The sequence below is a fragment of the Quercus lobata genome, chromosome 9, assembly GCF_001633185.2.
Source record: "Quercus lobata isolate SW786 chromosome 9, ValleyOak3.0 Primary Assembly, whole genome shotgun sequence".
Lineage (NCBI taxonomy): Eukaryota > Viridiplantae > Streptophyta > Magnoliopsida > Fagales > Fagaceae > Quercus > Quercus lobata.
Window position 1 is genome coordinate 7,563,210 of NC_044912.1, and position 18,421 is coordinate 7,581,630.

Genomic DNA, 18,421 nt, shown 5'->3' on the forward strand with positions numbered 1-18,421 from the left:
GCAACAGGTCCTCTCCAATGTGTCGGCCACATAAGCGCCTTCGCCGACTCGGAAGCTTCTCATGGATGCATCTTCCACCAGAGACTTCAAGTGGAGCATTGGGGTAGGAAGCCAAGCATTGGGGGCAGATTGGGCATTGACCCCTTTCCCCTGGCCTTGATACCTAATCTTTAGCTGTTTTTGAACTCGCGGGGTTTCGTCCTCCTCTCAAGAGGAGTGGGATTTCCTCCTGTCCATTGGCTCCTTATCCTTGGAACTCCTCTTCTTCTTTGGGTCGGTGGGCTCAGGCCGAGGAGGCAGAGTGGATTGGGGAGGGGCAGGAAGTTTGGGTCGGGGAGATTGTGACTGCAACCGGGAAGGAGAAGACCTAATCTGGACAGGCTGTGGCTGTGGTGGGGGAGTTGGAGCATTGGACTATGACCTTCCCTGCACACCCTTCCCCGGCTGGCCCTCAAGTAGGTCAAACAAGCTAGTCAGGGGCTTTCTCTTAACACCCATCTTCATCTGAGAAGATGTTCCCACTGACAACAGTTCTGCCTCGGACAAGTCAGGGTCACCTAGGTCACCAGAAAGATCCTCGGATGGATCAGCTTGGTCAAATACACCGAACCCCTCTTCGAATAAGCCCAAATCACCTTCGTCCTCCGCTACTTGGTGGGACGGAGAAGAGCTCGCCAACAGGATGCCCTCCGGGACAGGAGATCCTTCAGAGATCAAAAACCCGTGCTCGGCTACAGTGATTTTCTGAAGCTGAGGATCGTTAGCTCTGATCACATGCTTCGGGGTGGCAAATGACTTCTGGATAGGATCGTACCCTAAGATTTTGTGAGCGACTCTGACTTGGTTGTCCTCTTCATTTACAAAAACCGCCGCCTTGAGAACGGTTTCCAAATCCTCCCGGTTGGTCAAATGAAAATGCCGGTAAAAGGCGTGTGGATCTGTAAAAAGAAGGCATGTTCATAGTTAGCAACCGAACCACACAAATTACGACGGCACGAAAGATTAGTCCCCTCCTACTCTCTGCACCCCACCTGGTTCTCCCTCCACAGTTGGGCAAGGAAGGCCATCGTGCCACTCCCCAGATACAATAAGAAAGTCCTTATTCAATCCTTTGCTGAACTCGGGGAGGCACTGGATTAGCCGAACCCTATTGGCTCTCGTCTTCATGTAATAGGATTTGCCCCTAAAATGTTGGAGGTTGTAGCACCAATTTACATCATGATGGGTCAGTCTTAACCCCATTTTTTCATTTAAGGTATCCACACAACCCAGGATCCTAAACACATTAGCAGCGCACTAGGTGGGAGCTAATCGGAAATGCCTAAGGTAATCCCTCATTACCGACCCCATGGAGATTCTCACACTCCCTTCTATAAAGGCGAGAAGGGGAATCACCACCCCGCCCATTCTTCTCTTAAGATGTTACTCCCCCTCCTTGTAGTACCTCAAACTCAAGTTAGGAGGTATCCTATAGTCGGCGATGAACTTTTCCATCGCCTCTTCGGTCTCAACCAACTTTTTTAATTTACCCATCTCTAGGAACTGCTAAACAGACTTAGGAGATGACGGGAGAAGTAGAGGAATAAGAGAAAAATAAACCCAGAAGAGAGAAAGCACGAGTTAGTAAGAGTAGAAAACTTACAGAAATGAGGAAAAGTTCCTCGGATGAGATTTTTATGTTGGAGAGAGACTTGAGTTTGGATGGAAGTTTGACTGAACCCAGGATATGTGCGCCAAATCACTTAAGTGCGAAAGTGAAAAGACAAATCAGTTCTAAAAATTATTTATACCTCCCATCAAAAGTAACTGCGCGAATTTTCCTGCCCATAAAGGTAAGGAAATCTCCATCGTTAGATTACCATCGCACCGTTGAACGTGGGAAGTACAGAGCCGCCCGCATTTAATGAAGACGCACTTCACATACCATAGCGCCAAGAATGTGTCTTGGGCAGACGAAGAGTTTCTAGTACTGATAGATGACAAAGATTGACAAGCTGTGACAGAGGCCTGATGTCATCAAAACCCTCCTCTCCGTCCGAGGAGCCAGATAGCAGGGTTTTGAGGGGCTATTGTGGGGCCAAGGGATTTGTGAACCTGGCCCACTTTACATTAGGGCTCAAGGCCCACGCCGAGGAGAGACATTGCCGAGGATATGTAGCGAAAGTCCAAATGACCTGGAAATGCAGCCGAGGACGATCTTGTCATCGACATCCCAAAACCTAGAAGGGAAGAACGACACGCCATCAAAGGAAGCCCCCAAAGCGCTCCCAGAAGAAATGACGAGTGCAGTAGGACTCGCATGGGGGTACAGTGTGGGAGCGGTTCAAGGAAAAGCTGTCACCTCCGCATTGAATGCGCCAACAAACGTCCTGGCCACATTAATGGGAAAAGACCCTTGATCAGTGTGGCTTCGGTTATTACAACTAACAGAAAGTGGAGGAAGGCGGCTGATAGGACAAGCACTCGAGTGGTTACCTGCCTGATCAACAGATGAAAGGTCAGGATCAACTGAGAGGGGTTATATAATGTAAGAATTCATCCACGCCAAAGTAGGGGGGGCAAAATAAAGAGCATTATGTATCGTCTCTTGGACCATTGTAACCTAGTGTAAAAGGAATAATAAGAACATTAAGCTCCTCGGACGAGGTCCAATGACCGGAGCCACCCAGGCCATGCCGAGGAGAACGTCTTCTTTGATACGCTCAGTTCACTCCTGTGCGATCATCATGAACACCATGACTAACGACTGTACGTTCACCAGGGCCTAACCTTTTAGCCCACTCTCTACAAATTTATTGTTTGGGCCTTTAACGTTCGAACCCAATATCAATTTGGGATCGTTACAAATTGAGTCCTTACAACAGGTATGCATTCTTTCTTCTTTTATTGTTATTTTCATTTTGTTTATTTTCTTTAGTGTTGTTATTGGTTTTTTGTCTTCATGTGATTTTAATTAATGAATTCAAAACATTCGAAAACATTGTCAAGTTTCTAAAGGCTTTTTCTTTGTTTTTATTAAATTGATTAAGTTTTGTTTAAACTAATTTTCTTAGATTTGATCTAATTTATATGCTTAGGGTTAGGGTCTTAGAATTAATGATTAAATATGGTTAGAATTAATAGATTAATTTTAACAATTTTCTTATTTGACTTTTATGTTACATCAAATTATCAAGATGATCTACACATGTATTATTGAATTATCAACTTTAATTATAAATTATAATATTATCCTTTTTGGAGTGAAGCTTATTTTAATATGTGAATGGCTAAATCTCATGACAATGCAGGTATGCATTATTTCTTCTTCTTTTATTATTATTATTTTCATTTTGTTTATTTTCTTTAGAGTTATTATTGGTTTTTTGTCTTCATGTGATTTTAATTAACGAATTCAAAACATTTGAAAATATTGTCAAGTTTCTAAAGGCTCCTTCTCTGTTTTTGTATTTATTTGTTTTTATTAATTTTATTAGGTTTTGTGTATTGATTGCCTTTTGTTTAAAGTAATTTTCTTAGATTTGATCTAATTTATATGCTTGGGGTTAAAGTCTTAGAATTAATGATTAAATATGGTTAGAATTAATAGATTAATTTTAACAATTTTCTTATTTGATTTTTATGTTACATCAAATTATCAAGATGTTCTACATGTGTATTATTGAATTATCAACTTTAATTTAAATTTATAATATTATCAAGATTATATTAATTTTAGATTTATCAATTGTTTAATACGTTTTTTTAAAATAATTATCAATTTATAATTCAATTTGGAATTATCAATTTAATTTAGTTTTAGGAAGAAATCTTAACCCCTTATTTTAGTGAGATAATTATTTACACTTTATAATTTTTTTTCTTTTATCTTTATTAAATCTATTAGAATATATAATTATTTGTACATTTATTTTATAAGTTTTTTCATAAAACCGTGCAACGCAAGGGCTTATAACTAGTTTTAAAATAAAATAGAGATTGAGAAAATGGGTGAATGGAGTAGCCTTTTTAGATCACAAGCTGGTTTTCTTTTTTTCTTTTTTCTTTTTTTTGTATTGTTAATTAATTAAAAAGTTTTTTTTTGAGAACACTTTTAATTAAAAAGTTGATAAAGACATTTGACAATGAGCTTAATCATATACATTAGACAACTACACTATCATAAATTTTCTACGAGCCAAATAAATCTGCTGATTTATAATTTATAACGAATGCACTGGCATACGAAACAAAGGGAAGTTGATATTAGGAGGTTTTTTTTTTTTTTTTTTGAGAAAGAGGTAAGTAAATTTTATTGATCTAAATCAGACCGGAATACATCATCCAAGTCATTGGGTAGCTCTTCTACCCATACATCAGTATCTGCAGATAAAACTGCTCTTCTAGCTAGGGCATGTGCTAGTTTATTACCCTCTCTACGTACATGGACAAAAGAACAATATGCTAAAGCTGAGCTGAAACATTGAATCTCTTCAATAATATGGCCAAATAGAGTACGGCTAGGACCACATGCATTGATAGCTTGAATAACTCGCTGGCAGTCACCTTCAAAACATGCTTGGGGGAGCAAAAGTTCTTTCACCAAGATCACAGCCCTACAAGCCGCAAGAGCTTCAGCATGCTCCACAGACTGGGGTTTTGGAATTCTCTGACTCAGCGCTCCCATAACGTTACCAGAGCTGTCCCGAACCACCACCCCAATACCAGCGAGCTCACTGGATTCAAAGGATGCTGATGAACCTCGAAGAACTCCACCACCAACTCTTTTGCTCGACGATAAACCTCCTGGATGGGCCACGTGGGTTGACGTTCCCGCAGCTTATTCCTACGCTGCCAAAGGCTCCAGGCAACAGTTGAGAAGAGAGCGACAAAGAAAACAGAGCCTTGCTCAAAAACAGAGACAAGTAGATCCACAAAACTCCTATGGGCTTTCCGATACAACTCTGAAAATCTAGAATCAGATTTCCAGACTGCCTTGGCTTGGTCGCACAGCCATAGAGCATGCAAGAGTGTTTCCTGGTAATCCTCGCATAAGGAGCAAGTCACGTCCACAGGAATCTTCCTTCGGACTAGATTCTGTTTTGTGGGAAGAGAGTCCTTTGCTGCGCGCCATATGAAATGCTTGATCCTTTGTGGCGCATGAATTTTCCAGATGCGCTTCCACAGTGATGAACACGCCCCTCCCGACGAAGAAGGAAGTCCATTGGTAACTTCCGCCGCCAGCATTTTGTATGCAGACTTTACCGAGTATTCTCCATTCGGAGATAATGGCCAAACCAGCGTATCCTCAGTATTCACCGCACTAACATGAATCCTCATGATCTTCTCTGCTTCCCAAGGGTAGAAAGTGTGTTGAATCAGCCCCGGATCCCATATTTTTGAATTGGGATAAAATAAGTCGCACACCTTCTCAACCCTTGCATCATTCCTAGGTGAGAATACTCTGCTCTGTCCCACATCCGGCAACCAATTATGACTCCAAATATCTATCAACCGGCCATCACCAACTCTCCACACCGCCCCCTTTTGAATAATATCTCTGGATTGTAAGATGCTTCTCCATGCATATGAGCATTTCGAAGGTATTTTGGCCTCCAAAATATTTCCAGTTGGGAAATATTTTGAGCTAAATACTCTAAATAGTAGTGATTCCCTATTATTCAAAAATCTCCAGACCTGCTTAGCAAGCATTGCCTTATTAAAATCTTGGATATCCCTAAAGCCCATACCCCCAATAGATTTGGAAGAACACAACGTACTCCACTTCACCCAATGTAACTTTTTTCTCTCACCATTCCCCCACCAGAATTTACGAATCATCATTTCGATATCTTTGCATAAACTGACTGGCAATTTGAAAACACTCATAGAGTAAGCCGGGATTGATTGAATTACTGCCTTAATCATTACCTCTTTCCCAGCTTGAGAGAGTAACTTTTCCTTCCACCCTTGCATTTTTGCCCACACTCGTTCTTTGATTTGGGTAAAGCTTGCTTTCTTCCCCCTCCCTATAAAGGAAGGTAGACCCAGGTATTTCTCATAATGTTGGATAGCCGGAAGACCAAGTGACCCCTTAATTGCTTCCTGAGTTGCTTCATCTGTGTTGCTACTGAAGAAGAGAGTGGTTTTGTCCTGGTTCACCATCTGGCCTGAAGCTGCTTCATACACTGCCAACAACTCCTTTATTTTATCACACTCTGCTAATGTAGACCTGCAGAATAGTAAGCAATCATCTGCAAAAAAGAGGTGAGTAAGCTTTGGGCCTCGCCTACTAATAGAAAAACCATGAATCTGTCCATCATCAGCTGCTCTCCTGAGAAGCGCATTTAGACCTTCGGCACAAAAGAGGAAGAGATAAGGGGATAGAGGATCCCCTTGTCTTAGTCCTCTTGTTGGAACAATCATCCCTTGTGGTTCACCATTTATCAAAATAGAGTATGACACCGTAGTAATGCATTCCATGATCAGAGATACCCAGGAATTCTGAAAACCCATCTTCAATAAAATTTTCTCCAGAAAAGCCCACTCCACCCGATCATAGGCTTTACTCATATCTAATTTTAGAGCCATAAAACCTGTCTTCCCTGAGCAAGAAGTTTTCATGTGATGGAGAGATTCAAAGGCAATCAACACATTATCAGTAATCAATCTATCAGCAATAAAAGCACTCTGGGTTTCAGATATGATACTGTTTAGGAGAGGTTTAAGCCTATTTGCAATGACTTTACTGACAACTTTATAAATCACATTACACAAGCTAATTGGTCTAAATTCAGAGACTCTCTCCGGGTTTTTTACTTTTGGAATTAAAGTAATAAACGTATGATTTATGGATTTTAAAATAGAGCCAGAATTAAGACAAGATAAAACAGCTTGAGTAATATCCATACCAACTTCCGACCAATAAGTCTGATAAAATAAAGGGGGCATGCCATCCGGGCCAGGAGCTTTCAAAGGAGCCATTTCTTTTATTGCGAATTCAACCTCCTCAGCCTTGTATGGAGCTGTGAGTTTTGAATTCATATCACTGGAAACAACTTCTTGAATCCCCTCCAAAACAAACTCTAAATTTTGCGGGTTAGATGTTGTGAAAAGTTCACCATAGAAATCAACCAAAATTTTTTTAAATGCAGCTTCCTCAGATACCCAAACATCCTCAGCATCACGTAACCCTTTAATAAAATTTCTTCGCTTCCTATTAGTTGCTAACCCATGAAAAAAAAACTAGTGTTCTTGTCACCACTTTTAATCCATTGAACCCGAGATCTTTGATGCCACATTTGTTCTTCCCTATCAAGCAAGACATTCAATTCTGATTTCAACTGCAGCACCTCTTCATGATTATTCTCCCTGACCAATCTTTCCTCTGCTTGCCATAACAATTCTTTTTTCTGCTGGATTTGGAGTTTAACATTGCCGAAATGGGACTTGCTCCACTTCTTTAAGTGCTTTTTACACCTTTTCAACTTGCTAGCAACGTTAAACATAGGAGTACCATTTGCACACTGATGAGACCAAGCTCTAGATACCGTGTTCCCACATTCCGGATTAGTGACCCACATGGCTTCGAACCGGAATGGCTTTCGCTTCCACTTCTGTTTCTCCCCGTTTGGATCAAGAGCTAATAATAGTGGTCTGTGGTCCGATGTGTAGCAATTCAAATGAGTGATTCTACCCGTCGGAAAACGAGCTAACCAATCATAGTTTGCCACCCCTCGGTCTAGGCGCTCCCAAATCCACTCACCATGACGACGACCATGCCAAGTGAACTCAGGTCCAGAGTACCCCAAGTCGACAAATCCGCAATCATCCAGCACATCTCGGAAGGACTGCATAAGATTATGGGACCGTTGTGCACCACCTCTTTTTTCCTTCGTCTCCAATAACTCATTGAAGTCTCCAAGACAACACCATGGGAGCTTTGGTTTAGAGTTCAGCATACGAAGCATGTCCCAACCCTCAGACCTTCTATACGTATCCGGTTCACCATAGAAGCCAGTCAAGCGCCATCTAATATCCGGACCGCCATGCACTAACGCGTCAACATGGTACTGTGAGAAACTATCAACCCAAACCATATCTTCTTCTTTCCACAAGAGTGCTAACCCACCGCCCCTCCCTTCACTTGGAACAGTAAAACAACCATCAAACTTCAACTGGCAACGAACCCACTCCATCCAATCTTTATCCGACCATGTTTCCGACAAAAACACGATCTCGGGACCTTGCGCTTGTACAATATCTACAAGCTCTTGAACTGCACGGCGGTTCCCAAGCCCCCGGCAGTTCCATGCTAAAAGATTCATTGGTTCCGGCGGGGTTGGGAACCAGCCTCCGCCGATAAAGTTATATCAGACTTTGCCACCTTTTTCTTATTACCCTCTGTTTCCTCTGTTTCTGCATTCTCTTCTCTGGAACTTCTTTTAGTTAAAATGGAAGAATAGTGTCCAGTGGGCTGAACATTGCTTCTTTCCCTACGGACCCAACCCTTTTCTTTATTTTTTCCTTTATCCTTCATTGCACACGGGCTAGAGGAGCGGCCCAACGAACCAGGCCCATTGCCTAAGTTTTCCTCCACTTCCTGTTGTTGTAACGTGACCTCATCTTTCTCTCCATTGACTTCTTTGACTGTTACATCATCAAATTTGGAAAGTTCATAATCAATCTCCTCCAATTGCTCCTGGAATAAATCGTTCTGTACCGTTATCTCATTATTGCAAAGCGGCACCGGCTCTGCATTAATTGGACTTTCCAAAATAGTTTCCGGTGATTCTGGGCTACCCAATTCTGCTTCCCGATCAGCCACCCGACCAGCTTGCTCACCGGTCCCCCCCATACTCTGTTCTGCAACTTGACAAGCCTTCGAACTACCTCCGCCAACTACCGTTGAACTGCCCCCTGTCGTAACGTTTTCATCGTGCCTCTCGAACCCGTTCCAACCCTCTTCCTCATCCAAGCCCGGCACACGGATCACTGTTTTCTTAAAAGGATTTGGCGTGGTTGCACGAAGCCATGCACCATATTGTTGATCACCGTCCTCAAGAGTACCTCTGCTTCTAATCCATAGTGGGCATTCTCTGTCTCCATGGATGAGTTTCCCGCACCAATAACATATGTTGGGCAGACGTTCATACCGGAAGTTTACCCAACCCTCCTTACCTCTAACCGTAGTAATGGTACGTCCACGGCATAACGGTTTATGGATATCAACCGCTACTCTTATACGGAAGAAATTTACACCATGCTGGTCTCCCTCCTCTGTCATCTTGTTCTCGACCTTACCTGCTACTGACCCAATCTTCTTCGCTAGTTCTAATGAGAAATTTCCAACCGGCAAATCATGGACCTGAATCCAGAAGCGGGTGATACTAAAATCCAGGGAACGAATGGCATCATCCCTATCAATTCTCTGCAACACCACAAGATGCCTATCAAAGGACCATGGCTCCCCCTCCAAAACCCTATCAATGTCTGCCTCCTCAGGAAAAACGAAGAGAATCTTATGGTCCCCCATATCTCTAATCTCGAAACCTTTCCTAGTCTTCCACAAGAGTGTGAACGTCCTGGCTATGGCCTCCATATTCAACACTCTCCGAGTCAGAAACTTCGCTGCCAATAAATGCTCCTCCACCGTGGTTTCCTCTTGGACAACAAACTTATCGCCTTCGCACTCTGAGAGCGAAAACTTCTTCCACGAACCCATTAACTTCTCCATCTCACTAGAAACTCACTCACTCTCTCCCTCAGATCAACAACGACGTGGAAAGAGGACTGTAGAAGCCCCACTGAGACGTAGGCACTAGACTATTCTCCTGACGGCTAGGGTTTCCCTATGTCAGAGAAACTTTTTAATAAGATTATCTCATCCCATTTTCTAATTTCTTACTTTTTTTTATACCCCATATTAGGAGGTTAATGGCTTGTTTAGTTTTAATTCTTTAAAGTGACATTGATTTATTATATAATTTAGGGTAAATTACGAAAACTATCCTTGTAGTATATTCTTCAAACATAGAGTTACCTTGTGTTTTATTTTGTGATACTTACCACCCTTGTGGTTTGCTTTATAAGATATTTACCTCTCTTTTGGTTTGCTTCATGTAGTATTTTTACTAATTTATTAAAATTCGATGACATGGCATCACAACACATATTGGGGAAAACTTAAAAGAAAAAAATTGTTCTACCTTAAAGTTTAAGCCTTGTGAACATATACAAACTCTAATGAGAATTGAAGGAAAAAGTTAGAGAGAGAACCATTACCATGAGGCCATGGTAGAACAATCTTTTTCTTCAACTTCTTCTCTATATATGATGTTTTGACACTTGCAATAAAATCAAATTCCGTTAAAGTTAGCGGAAAAGTTTCATAAGCAAACAATTTTTTATAGATGAAGTGAAACCTTGTCAAGTAGGATTTTTTGGACCCATCCTTAAGAAGTAAACCACAAATACATGACCTCCCATATCAAAAACATCTCATAAGCAAACTATAAGAGAGAGATAAATGCCTTGTAAACAAACCACAAATGAGGCCAGTGTCATAAATAAACCACATGGCGATTTTGAGGGAGTTTGGATTCGAATTATAAGTGGCTGCGTTTGCGTTTTCTTACTTTTTTTTTTTTTTTTTTTTTTTTGTTTCAGTCGCACTATTTGACCAAGTCAACCATGAATAGTGCACGAATACACTGTTCACGGACCACAAATTCCACTTTTCAGTCATTTTTTCATTAAAAATGGGTTCCACAATATTATTTACACATTTAAAAATTATTTTGTTACAGTGTTTTCAGTTTTCAGTTTTAACAAAATAAGTTCTATCCAAACAGACCATTTATATATTAAGGATAAAGACAAGGACGGTATGTGTACTTTACCTATAATTTATTCCATCTGACAGTGATTTTATCAAATTGTCAAATTAAAAATTTGAATGTAATTTGCATTTTGATTAAGTAACAATATTTTAAGGCAAAAAATAGATTATCAATTTTTAAGATTTAATCTGTTTGAGAAATCCCATAACAAATTGCTCACAAACCCTCTTCCTTTTTAAGTTAAAAAAAAGAAGTAAATAATGACAACACGGTAATACCATACTCCCTACACATCACTTGAGTTGTTGATTAAATTATAGTGCCCTTCTTTTATTTAAACAACAATCATCGTATTTTATTTTTTTAAAACAACAATTTCAACATATAACATATGTGATAACTGTTCTTTATTATTATGTCAAAACACCAATTGGTTTTGTGGGATTGGCGAGATTTAAACTCTAAATCTCTTATTCGATGAAAATAAATTTATTAATTAAGCTAATTGAAATCCACATTGTATTGTATATTTATAGTATTATTATCATATTTTCATTATGTGGCACAATATCATCTTCCTATGTATATAAATCTGAAGGTAAAATCTACGTATAGTATTTTAGGTGATATATATTAAGTTCTCCAATTAAATTCAAACTCATTGTTGTATTGACTAATGAAATACAAATAATGTATTCTTTTCCTAGGACAAATAAATTCAATTCATAATTTAATATCATGTCAAGAACATTGTAGTTTAACTGACACCTCCTAGTGTTTTTAATTGAGACATCTGGAATTCAAATCCTCCTACTCCCAACTATTGATGTATTAAAAGAGGAAAAAAAAATTCTTAAGTAAATATATTTTTATACATGAATACATATAAACATGTAGAATTGGATATACTTAATTTGAGTTCCATACTCATAAGTCTGTTCATCACTTCATCTATTATGCTTTAACTTGACTCATTTAATAGTCAAGTCTAAATTGTTGGGCTATTTGGAGTTTGATTTCGCGCTTAATTCGATTTCAACTTGACTTGACTTGAAAACATTACAACTTTAAATGAGATATTTTTGTAAGGTTTAATCCATAGAGTAGAGGCTTGGGTTTGACCCCCCTTTCTAGGTTTATATATATATAATTGCTTCAAAATTAGGGTTGATGTATTATAAATTGCCTTTGTATTATTCTCTATCATAGTGAAAACTACTACAATTCCTTGGACATAGTCATTTTGCAAAATCACATGAATTTTGTCTCAAGAGATTATTCTTTGCATGTTCTTTTCTATTTTGTTTCTAAAAAAAAAAAAAAAAAAAGGCAAATTACAACTAACCTACCTGTGATTTGGTTGAAATTTAAGTTACTCATCTGTGGTTTAAAATTTTACACTTTACCTATGGGGGCCGGTCGGTCACTAAAATTATTAAAGTCAAGTTAATTGGGCCTGTGGCCCATTCGAGGATGCCAACTTGTCTGAGGAGGCCCATATCAAATTGAAGGGGTAACCAAACGAATGGAAGAGTGAATATCACGAAAGGTGAGTTTAGTATTCGTCCAAGGACAAAATCCTTCTTGGCAATATGAGTCCGAGGACGATTAGGACGCCATCTTGTTACAAACATACTTTGGAGTTATGTCACCACTAAAGGTGGGATAAGGGACCAAAGGTAAGAGAGAGAAGGCAAACAAATATCTATGGCAACAGCTGCCTCCGCATTAATTGTCTCTCAACCAACTCTCTGGCCGCATTAATGTGGAAATAATGCCTGAATAGTAATGAAGCAGCCTTACAGCTGCTAGAAGGAGGTTCCAGAAGGTGTTAGATGGGACAGAAAGAGATCCCCTGAACTCAACCTACACGTGTGTGGTGAAGATGGTATGAAGAAGGCGGTATATAACATGAAAAAAAAGCATGCAGAAAGGGATTGGAACATAGAAAAAAAACACAAAGAACACTCAGGAAAAAAAAGCTTGAAAACCAAAGAACTGTATTTATTTTAAAGGAAAACAGATTATTATATCGGTTCTAATCCATCTATAAACGTGAGGTTGAATCTTTTTACTTTTAAAGAAGTTAATCTAGTTTTTGAACACTCACGCTCTACAAATTTTATTATTTTGACCTTTTAACGTACGAACCTAAGACCGGTTTGGGGTCGTTACAAATTGAGTCCTTACATTACCCATCCGAGATTTCACTAAAATTTAAGTTGCCTATCTATGATTTGAAATCACATGATGCAAGTGTTCCACTGGATTCTTTTTGATCTTATATTTTATGTTTTTTGTATTTTTAGAGGAGAGAAACATAAAAATGAAGCAAAATCACATATTTAGTCATGTTTTTAACAAAAATGGGTCTAATTAAACTAACCTCAAGTGAGTAAAATTTCAAATTTTAAATTAGATAACTTAAATTTTAGCCAAACCACGCGTAAGTTACGTTATAATTTGCCCAAAAAGAATAGAAAAGCTATTCAAAACTTTTGGAAATTATAAACCAAAAGCCCAAATCCGAGCCCCACACAAATTTCCAATAATCAACCAATTCAAGCCCAGCCCCTCAAATTTCCAATAACCAAAACTTACCAAAACCACCCCAAACCGACAAACCCTTTTAGGTCAAAAATATAACCCATTGTTAAGGGCAAAAAAGTACTTTCAATGATTCCCTAAATCCAGGACACACCACAGTCTCTTTCTTTTTCACTTTCATCTTGTTCCCCAAGCGTTCTTGCGTGGACACCAATTATCATCTCCGAAACCCCAAAACAAAAACAAAAAAAAAAAAAAAACTCCAATAAACCCTAAGTCCCAAATACATATTCGCAGAGAAGAAAAACCCCAAATTTCTAAATATAGTAGATAATAATGGGTGGGTCATCGGAGACGAAGTTCTTGCAAGAACTGGTGCTTTACGCGGCGAGCGCCGCCCTGAGTTGCTTGGTGTTGTTCGCGGGGCTCCGACACCTCGACCCGAACCGGGAAGCTTCCAAGAAGGCGCTCGAGCACAAGAAGGAGATCTCTAAACGCTTGGGTCGGCCTCTCATCCAGACCAACCCTTACGAGGTAAGCTTCTTCTATTAAAAAAAAAACGCCACCGTTTCGGTATGTGATTGTGTGGTTTCTTGAAGAATTTGTGAAAAAAGTTATCATTTTTATGAGTTTGGATTAATGGGTTTTTGATATTCTATGGTGAATTTGTGAAAACTTTCCCAATTGCATAGTATGTATGAAAAAAAAAAGTTGCAGTAAGTGTAGTACCTTGAACACAATTTTGGATAAAGTTTTTCTTTTTAATGAAGTTATGCATTTTTTTTTTTTTTTTGAAGATAAAAACACACTACTCAGACTGGCCATAGAGATAATATACTGCACTCACTCGAACCGGCGGCAGCATTGATAAATTTTTTTGGGTTTCATGAAGCTGCCATTCTGTTGATGATTGTGGTTTTGTTATTGGCTTTTTTCATATTGACGGGTTGGTAAATCTATAAAAAGAACATGGAGGAGCATGAATTTTTTGGTTGTGAAACAATTTCTGTTGGGACAGAAATAACTTGTATGGATGCTGTATGGATTATGAATTAGGATATGTTTGGAACGGAGTAAGATGAGGGAGAGGGGTTGAGAGGAGAGATCGCTGGTTGCCTTCACCACCCCTCTCCCCTCGTCAGTCATGTCCCTTCATCCGAACATAGAGTTAGTTGCATAAGTGTTAAGAGTCTTGTAGCTTAATTGACATCTCTTGGTGTTTCCAAAAATCCCCTCCCCATTGAATTATCAAAATAGAGTTAGTCACACGAGTGTCAACGCCCGCATTAGAATGATAAGCTAAGGAATGTGGATTACCTTTTCAGTGCAACTTGTCTTTGCGCCATAGATTTTCTCGTCTTTATTGATTAATGTTGAAATAGGGAAATTAGAATTATGTGAAATGAACTCTAGTTTGTTTTTATGCTTGACTCGTGTTTCTTCATTACTTTCAGGATGTCATAGCATGTGATGTTATAAATCCTGACCACATTGATGTTGAATTTGACTCTATTGGGGGACTGGAGGCCATCAAGGAAGCATTATATGAACTGGTGATACTTCCCCTAAGGAGACCTGAGCTTTTTTCCTATGGGAAGCTTCTAGGTCCCCAGAAAGGGGTCTTGTTGTTCGGACCTCCAGGTACTGGAAAGACCATGCTTGCCAAAGCTATTGCAAAAGAATCTGGAGCTGTTTTCATCAACGTCAGGATATCAAATCTGATGAGCAAATGGTTTGGTGATGCACAAAAGCTTGGTGAGTGTAGATTATAATTACACTCCCCCATGCCACCCCTCTGGATTTGAGGGTTTTCTGTCATTGCCTTGGCAAACATACACAACTACATGAAGTTATTTTGGCCTTGTATATATTCTGTTGTGATGGGGCTCATTATTTATGGGTAGTCAAATTTAGTTTGACTCGTGATCATAGAAGCATGAATGATCAACTAAGAGCACATGACTTACTTGATGTATTAGGTTTATTTAGCTGAACAGAATAAGACAATGCATAGATGCTTTTCTTTTGGTTAATGAGTAACGACTATATGGGAAGAAGATAGTTTAGGTGCATTCTGTTGTGGACGTTACCTTCATCCAATCTAATTGAAATGGTTTTCCAATCATAGGTTGATCATCTAAATTATAATATATTTTGCAATTTTTGTTTTTGTGCTATTAACATGAGCCTTAAATAATGAATATAAAAATAATTGGAATATATTTCATAGATATGAATTTTTATAAGAAAGTATGATTAGTATAAATGGAAGAGAATGTTGTACTTTTTGCAGGAGAGTGTATTGACAAGTATATACCTTGTTAATATTGATAGCAATCATACATAGATGTTGGGAAAAGATTTTCTGATCAAAAGTGTTGAAGTAGATCATACTATTTTTTTTAGTTGTTATTGTATTTCTTTTGCACAGTATAATGCTTTGATTTTGATGATTATTAATTTTTTACCATGGTTTTGCAGTGGCTGCTGTATTCAGCTTGGCTTATAAACTCCAGCCAGCTATCATATTTATTGATGAGGTTGATAGTTTCTTGGGTCAGCGCCGTAATACAGATCATGAAGCATTAACAAATATGAAGACTGAGTTCATGGCTTTATGGGATGGATTCACTACTGATCGTAAGTTTGTGCCTTGGACAGCACCTATGTCTTATGATTTTCTCGTTGAAAAATTGAATCTAAAGTAGGTTGTTCTTGTAGAGAATGCACGAGTGATGGTTCTTGCTGCTACTAATCGCCCATCAGAACTTGATGAAGCAATACTCCGGCGTCTTCCTCAAGCATTTGAGATTGGGATACCAGACTGCAGGGAGAGAGCTGAGATACTGAAGGTGATTCTGAGGGGTGAGAGAGTTGAAGACGACATTGACTATGTCCACATAGCTAGCTTGTGTGAAGGTTACACAGGTTCAGATCTTCTTGAACTATGCAAGAAAGCAGCCTATTTCCCTATTAGGGACCTACTAGATCAAGAGAAGAGTGGGAAAAAATCTTCTGTGAGTATATATATCATTTTCTTCTTCTACAATTTAGTCCTTTTCATTTTGTAATTAAAAAAAGAAAAAAGAAAAACACTCTCCAATTTGGTAGCATGCTTTGGTATGGCAATGAGATATTTTTCGATTGGTAAGTTACACATGCACCCGATGGGTCCACAACTTTAGCCTCCACCTAGCACTTATAAGGGTGGAGGTGCCAGTTGGGTCATTTCATTTGAATCTTTGGAACTGCCAGCCCCACCTAACCAAAAAAAAAAATTTGGAATTCTCTTGCAATATGGACTAAACTTATCTTGAATTCATGATGATGTCACCCTTTTAAATTTCACCGCATACCCAATATTCCATGAGTTCTTTTCAGATTGTAAACTCAATTCTATTTGTTAAGTACTGGTTTCATTTTCTTCCTTAATCTCCTTTGCACTGCTAAAAACCATGGATGTCCTTGGGAGTCAGAAATTTAAGAATCAGGGCAATAAACAACATTCTGTTAGTATTGCATGACAGTAAAATTCATGGCATCAAGTAACTTTTATCTTGATCCTTTGATTGGCTTTTTAAATGTTGAAAAGGGTTAACATGCCTGGAGAATAAAGGAATTCAGGTATTCTTATTGTTTAAGTAATAAAAGAATTCTAGTTATTTGTATAATTTTTTTGCAAAATTTACCTCTTTATGTAGATGTAGGGTCCGTTTGGATACAATTTATTTTACTGAAAACTAAAAACAATAAAAAAATTTACTGTTCACATGCGGGTACTGTTCATTGGTCTGTTTGTACTGTTCATGTCTCATGAACAGTGCAAGAGGCGCTGAGCTGAGGAAAAAAAAGCCAAAAACGCTGAATGCGGACGCGCAAAATGCGCAATACAAACAGATACCTAATATTCTGATAGATGCTCTTTTGTATGTGTGTTTTGTTCCAGCCACCAAGGCCATTGTCAGAATCAGATTTGGAGAGAGTTATTGCTACATCAAAAAAGACAAAGGTAGCTGCTAATGAATACACTGGATTGAGCTCACAATCACCAGGGTGGTCGAGGAATTCAGAATCAGGTGATTATCCTGTTCAAGCTGCAATAAGTGAGCTCTCTAAGCTTGTGGTTTCCCAAATCTTGAATATTCAATCAGATGCCCAGGAACCTTGAATTCATCACATTTGAAACCTACTTTCCTGAAGCAAATTTGTTATGTAGTCTAGAGCTGTAACTTCGTTAGTTATAGAGAATTACTATACATGTGTGAAATTTGTTGATGGGGTTTTCATATTTTTGGATGTCTTCCAGAATTCACATTTTGATGTAGCAATTGGAACCATCTTTTTAATGCAGCTCTGCTTTCAGTTTCTCTCCTCTTTATCTTTGAACTTTTAGAAGTTATGCTTGGTTTGTGGAATGTTATTATCACCAGAACATGATCATTGTGGTTAGTTTCTTTGATGTTCATACACTCCTCAAAGAATTGAGTCCTCCTGTGGTTCAGTCTCTATGAGGGAGCATCCAGGGGTTCATTTGACAGTCGATTTATAAGAATTTTAACCCTTGTGAGTTCCAACTCGATTGAGCAACAAGAAAATAAATTTATTACTTTTGTTTTGGTTTTTTTTTGAAGAAAGTAGTAAGTAAATAGGAACGGGAAAATAAATGTTGATAGAGTATTCTTCTCAAGGGCAATCTTTCTTGGATATTAATCAACTTTGGAGAGAATTTATTTTCCTTTCCTTTTTCTCCTTTCATTTGTAAAGCCTACAGGAGATTGAAAATCAATTGTTAATCTGAGCACTTAATGATTATATTCAGATTCACCTCATGCACAATTCGATCTCCCTAGCAACTAATCATGGATTGATATTAAGTTGGACATGATTAGTTCTTATCACCAACACTTTCTTACAATTGTGAATGAACCTAGTTTAACTCTTTTACATATTTAGCCTAAGGCTGGTGTGGATCTTATTACTTCCAACTTTCTGTACAATTAGTTCAGCTGGGTTTTTCAAGAGTTCTTAGTTCATTTATTTAGCTAGGTTGCAAC

General features: G+C 38.7%; 1 protein-coding gene across 1 annotated transcript; it reads left to right on the forward strand.

Moving 5' to 3' along the window:
* Positions 1–13,503: 13,503 nt before the first annotated feature.
* Positions 13,504–17,739, forward strand: LOC115960504 (ATPase family AAA domain-containing protein 1-B). Its single transcript, XM_031079435.1, has 5 exons — positions 13,504–13,901; positions 14,822–15,122; positions 15,849–16,007; positions 16,089–16,384; positions 17,314–17,739. Exons 1-5 carry the CDS (start codon positions 13,704–13,706, stop codon positions 17,533–17,535), a joined length of 1,176 nt encoding a protein of 391 aa, XP_030935295.1. The 5' UTR covers positions 13,504–13,703; the 3' UTR covers positions 17,536–17,739.
* The last annotated feature ends 682 nt before the right edge of the window (positions 17,740–18,421 follow it).

Bases quoted from the DNA above. Each gene is read 5' to 3' on its own strand.
- LOC115960504 (XM_031079435.1), top strand. From the start codon at position 13,704: ATGGGTGGGTCATCGGAGACGAAGTTCTTGCAAGAACTGGTGCTTTAC. The intron at 15,123-15,848 runs GTGAGTGTAGAT...ATGGTTTTGCAG, and splicing joins TGGTGATGCACAAAAGCTTG to TGGCTGCTGTATTCAGCTTG. The intron at 16,385-17,313 runs GTGAGTATATAT...GTTTTGTTCCAG, and splicing joins AGAGTGGGAAAAAATCTTCT to CCACCAAGGCCATTGTCAGA.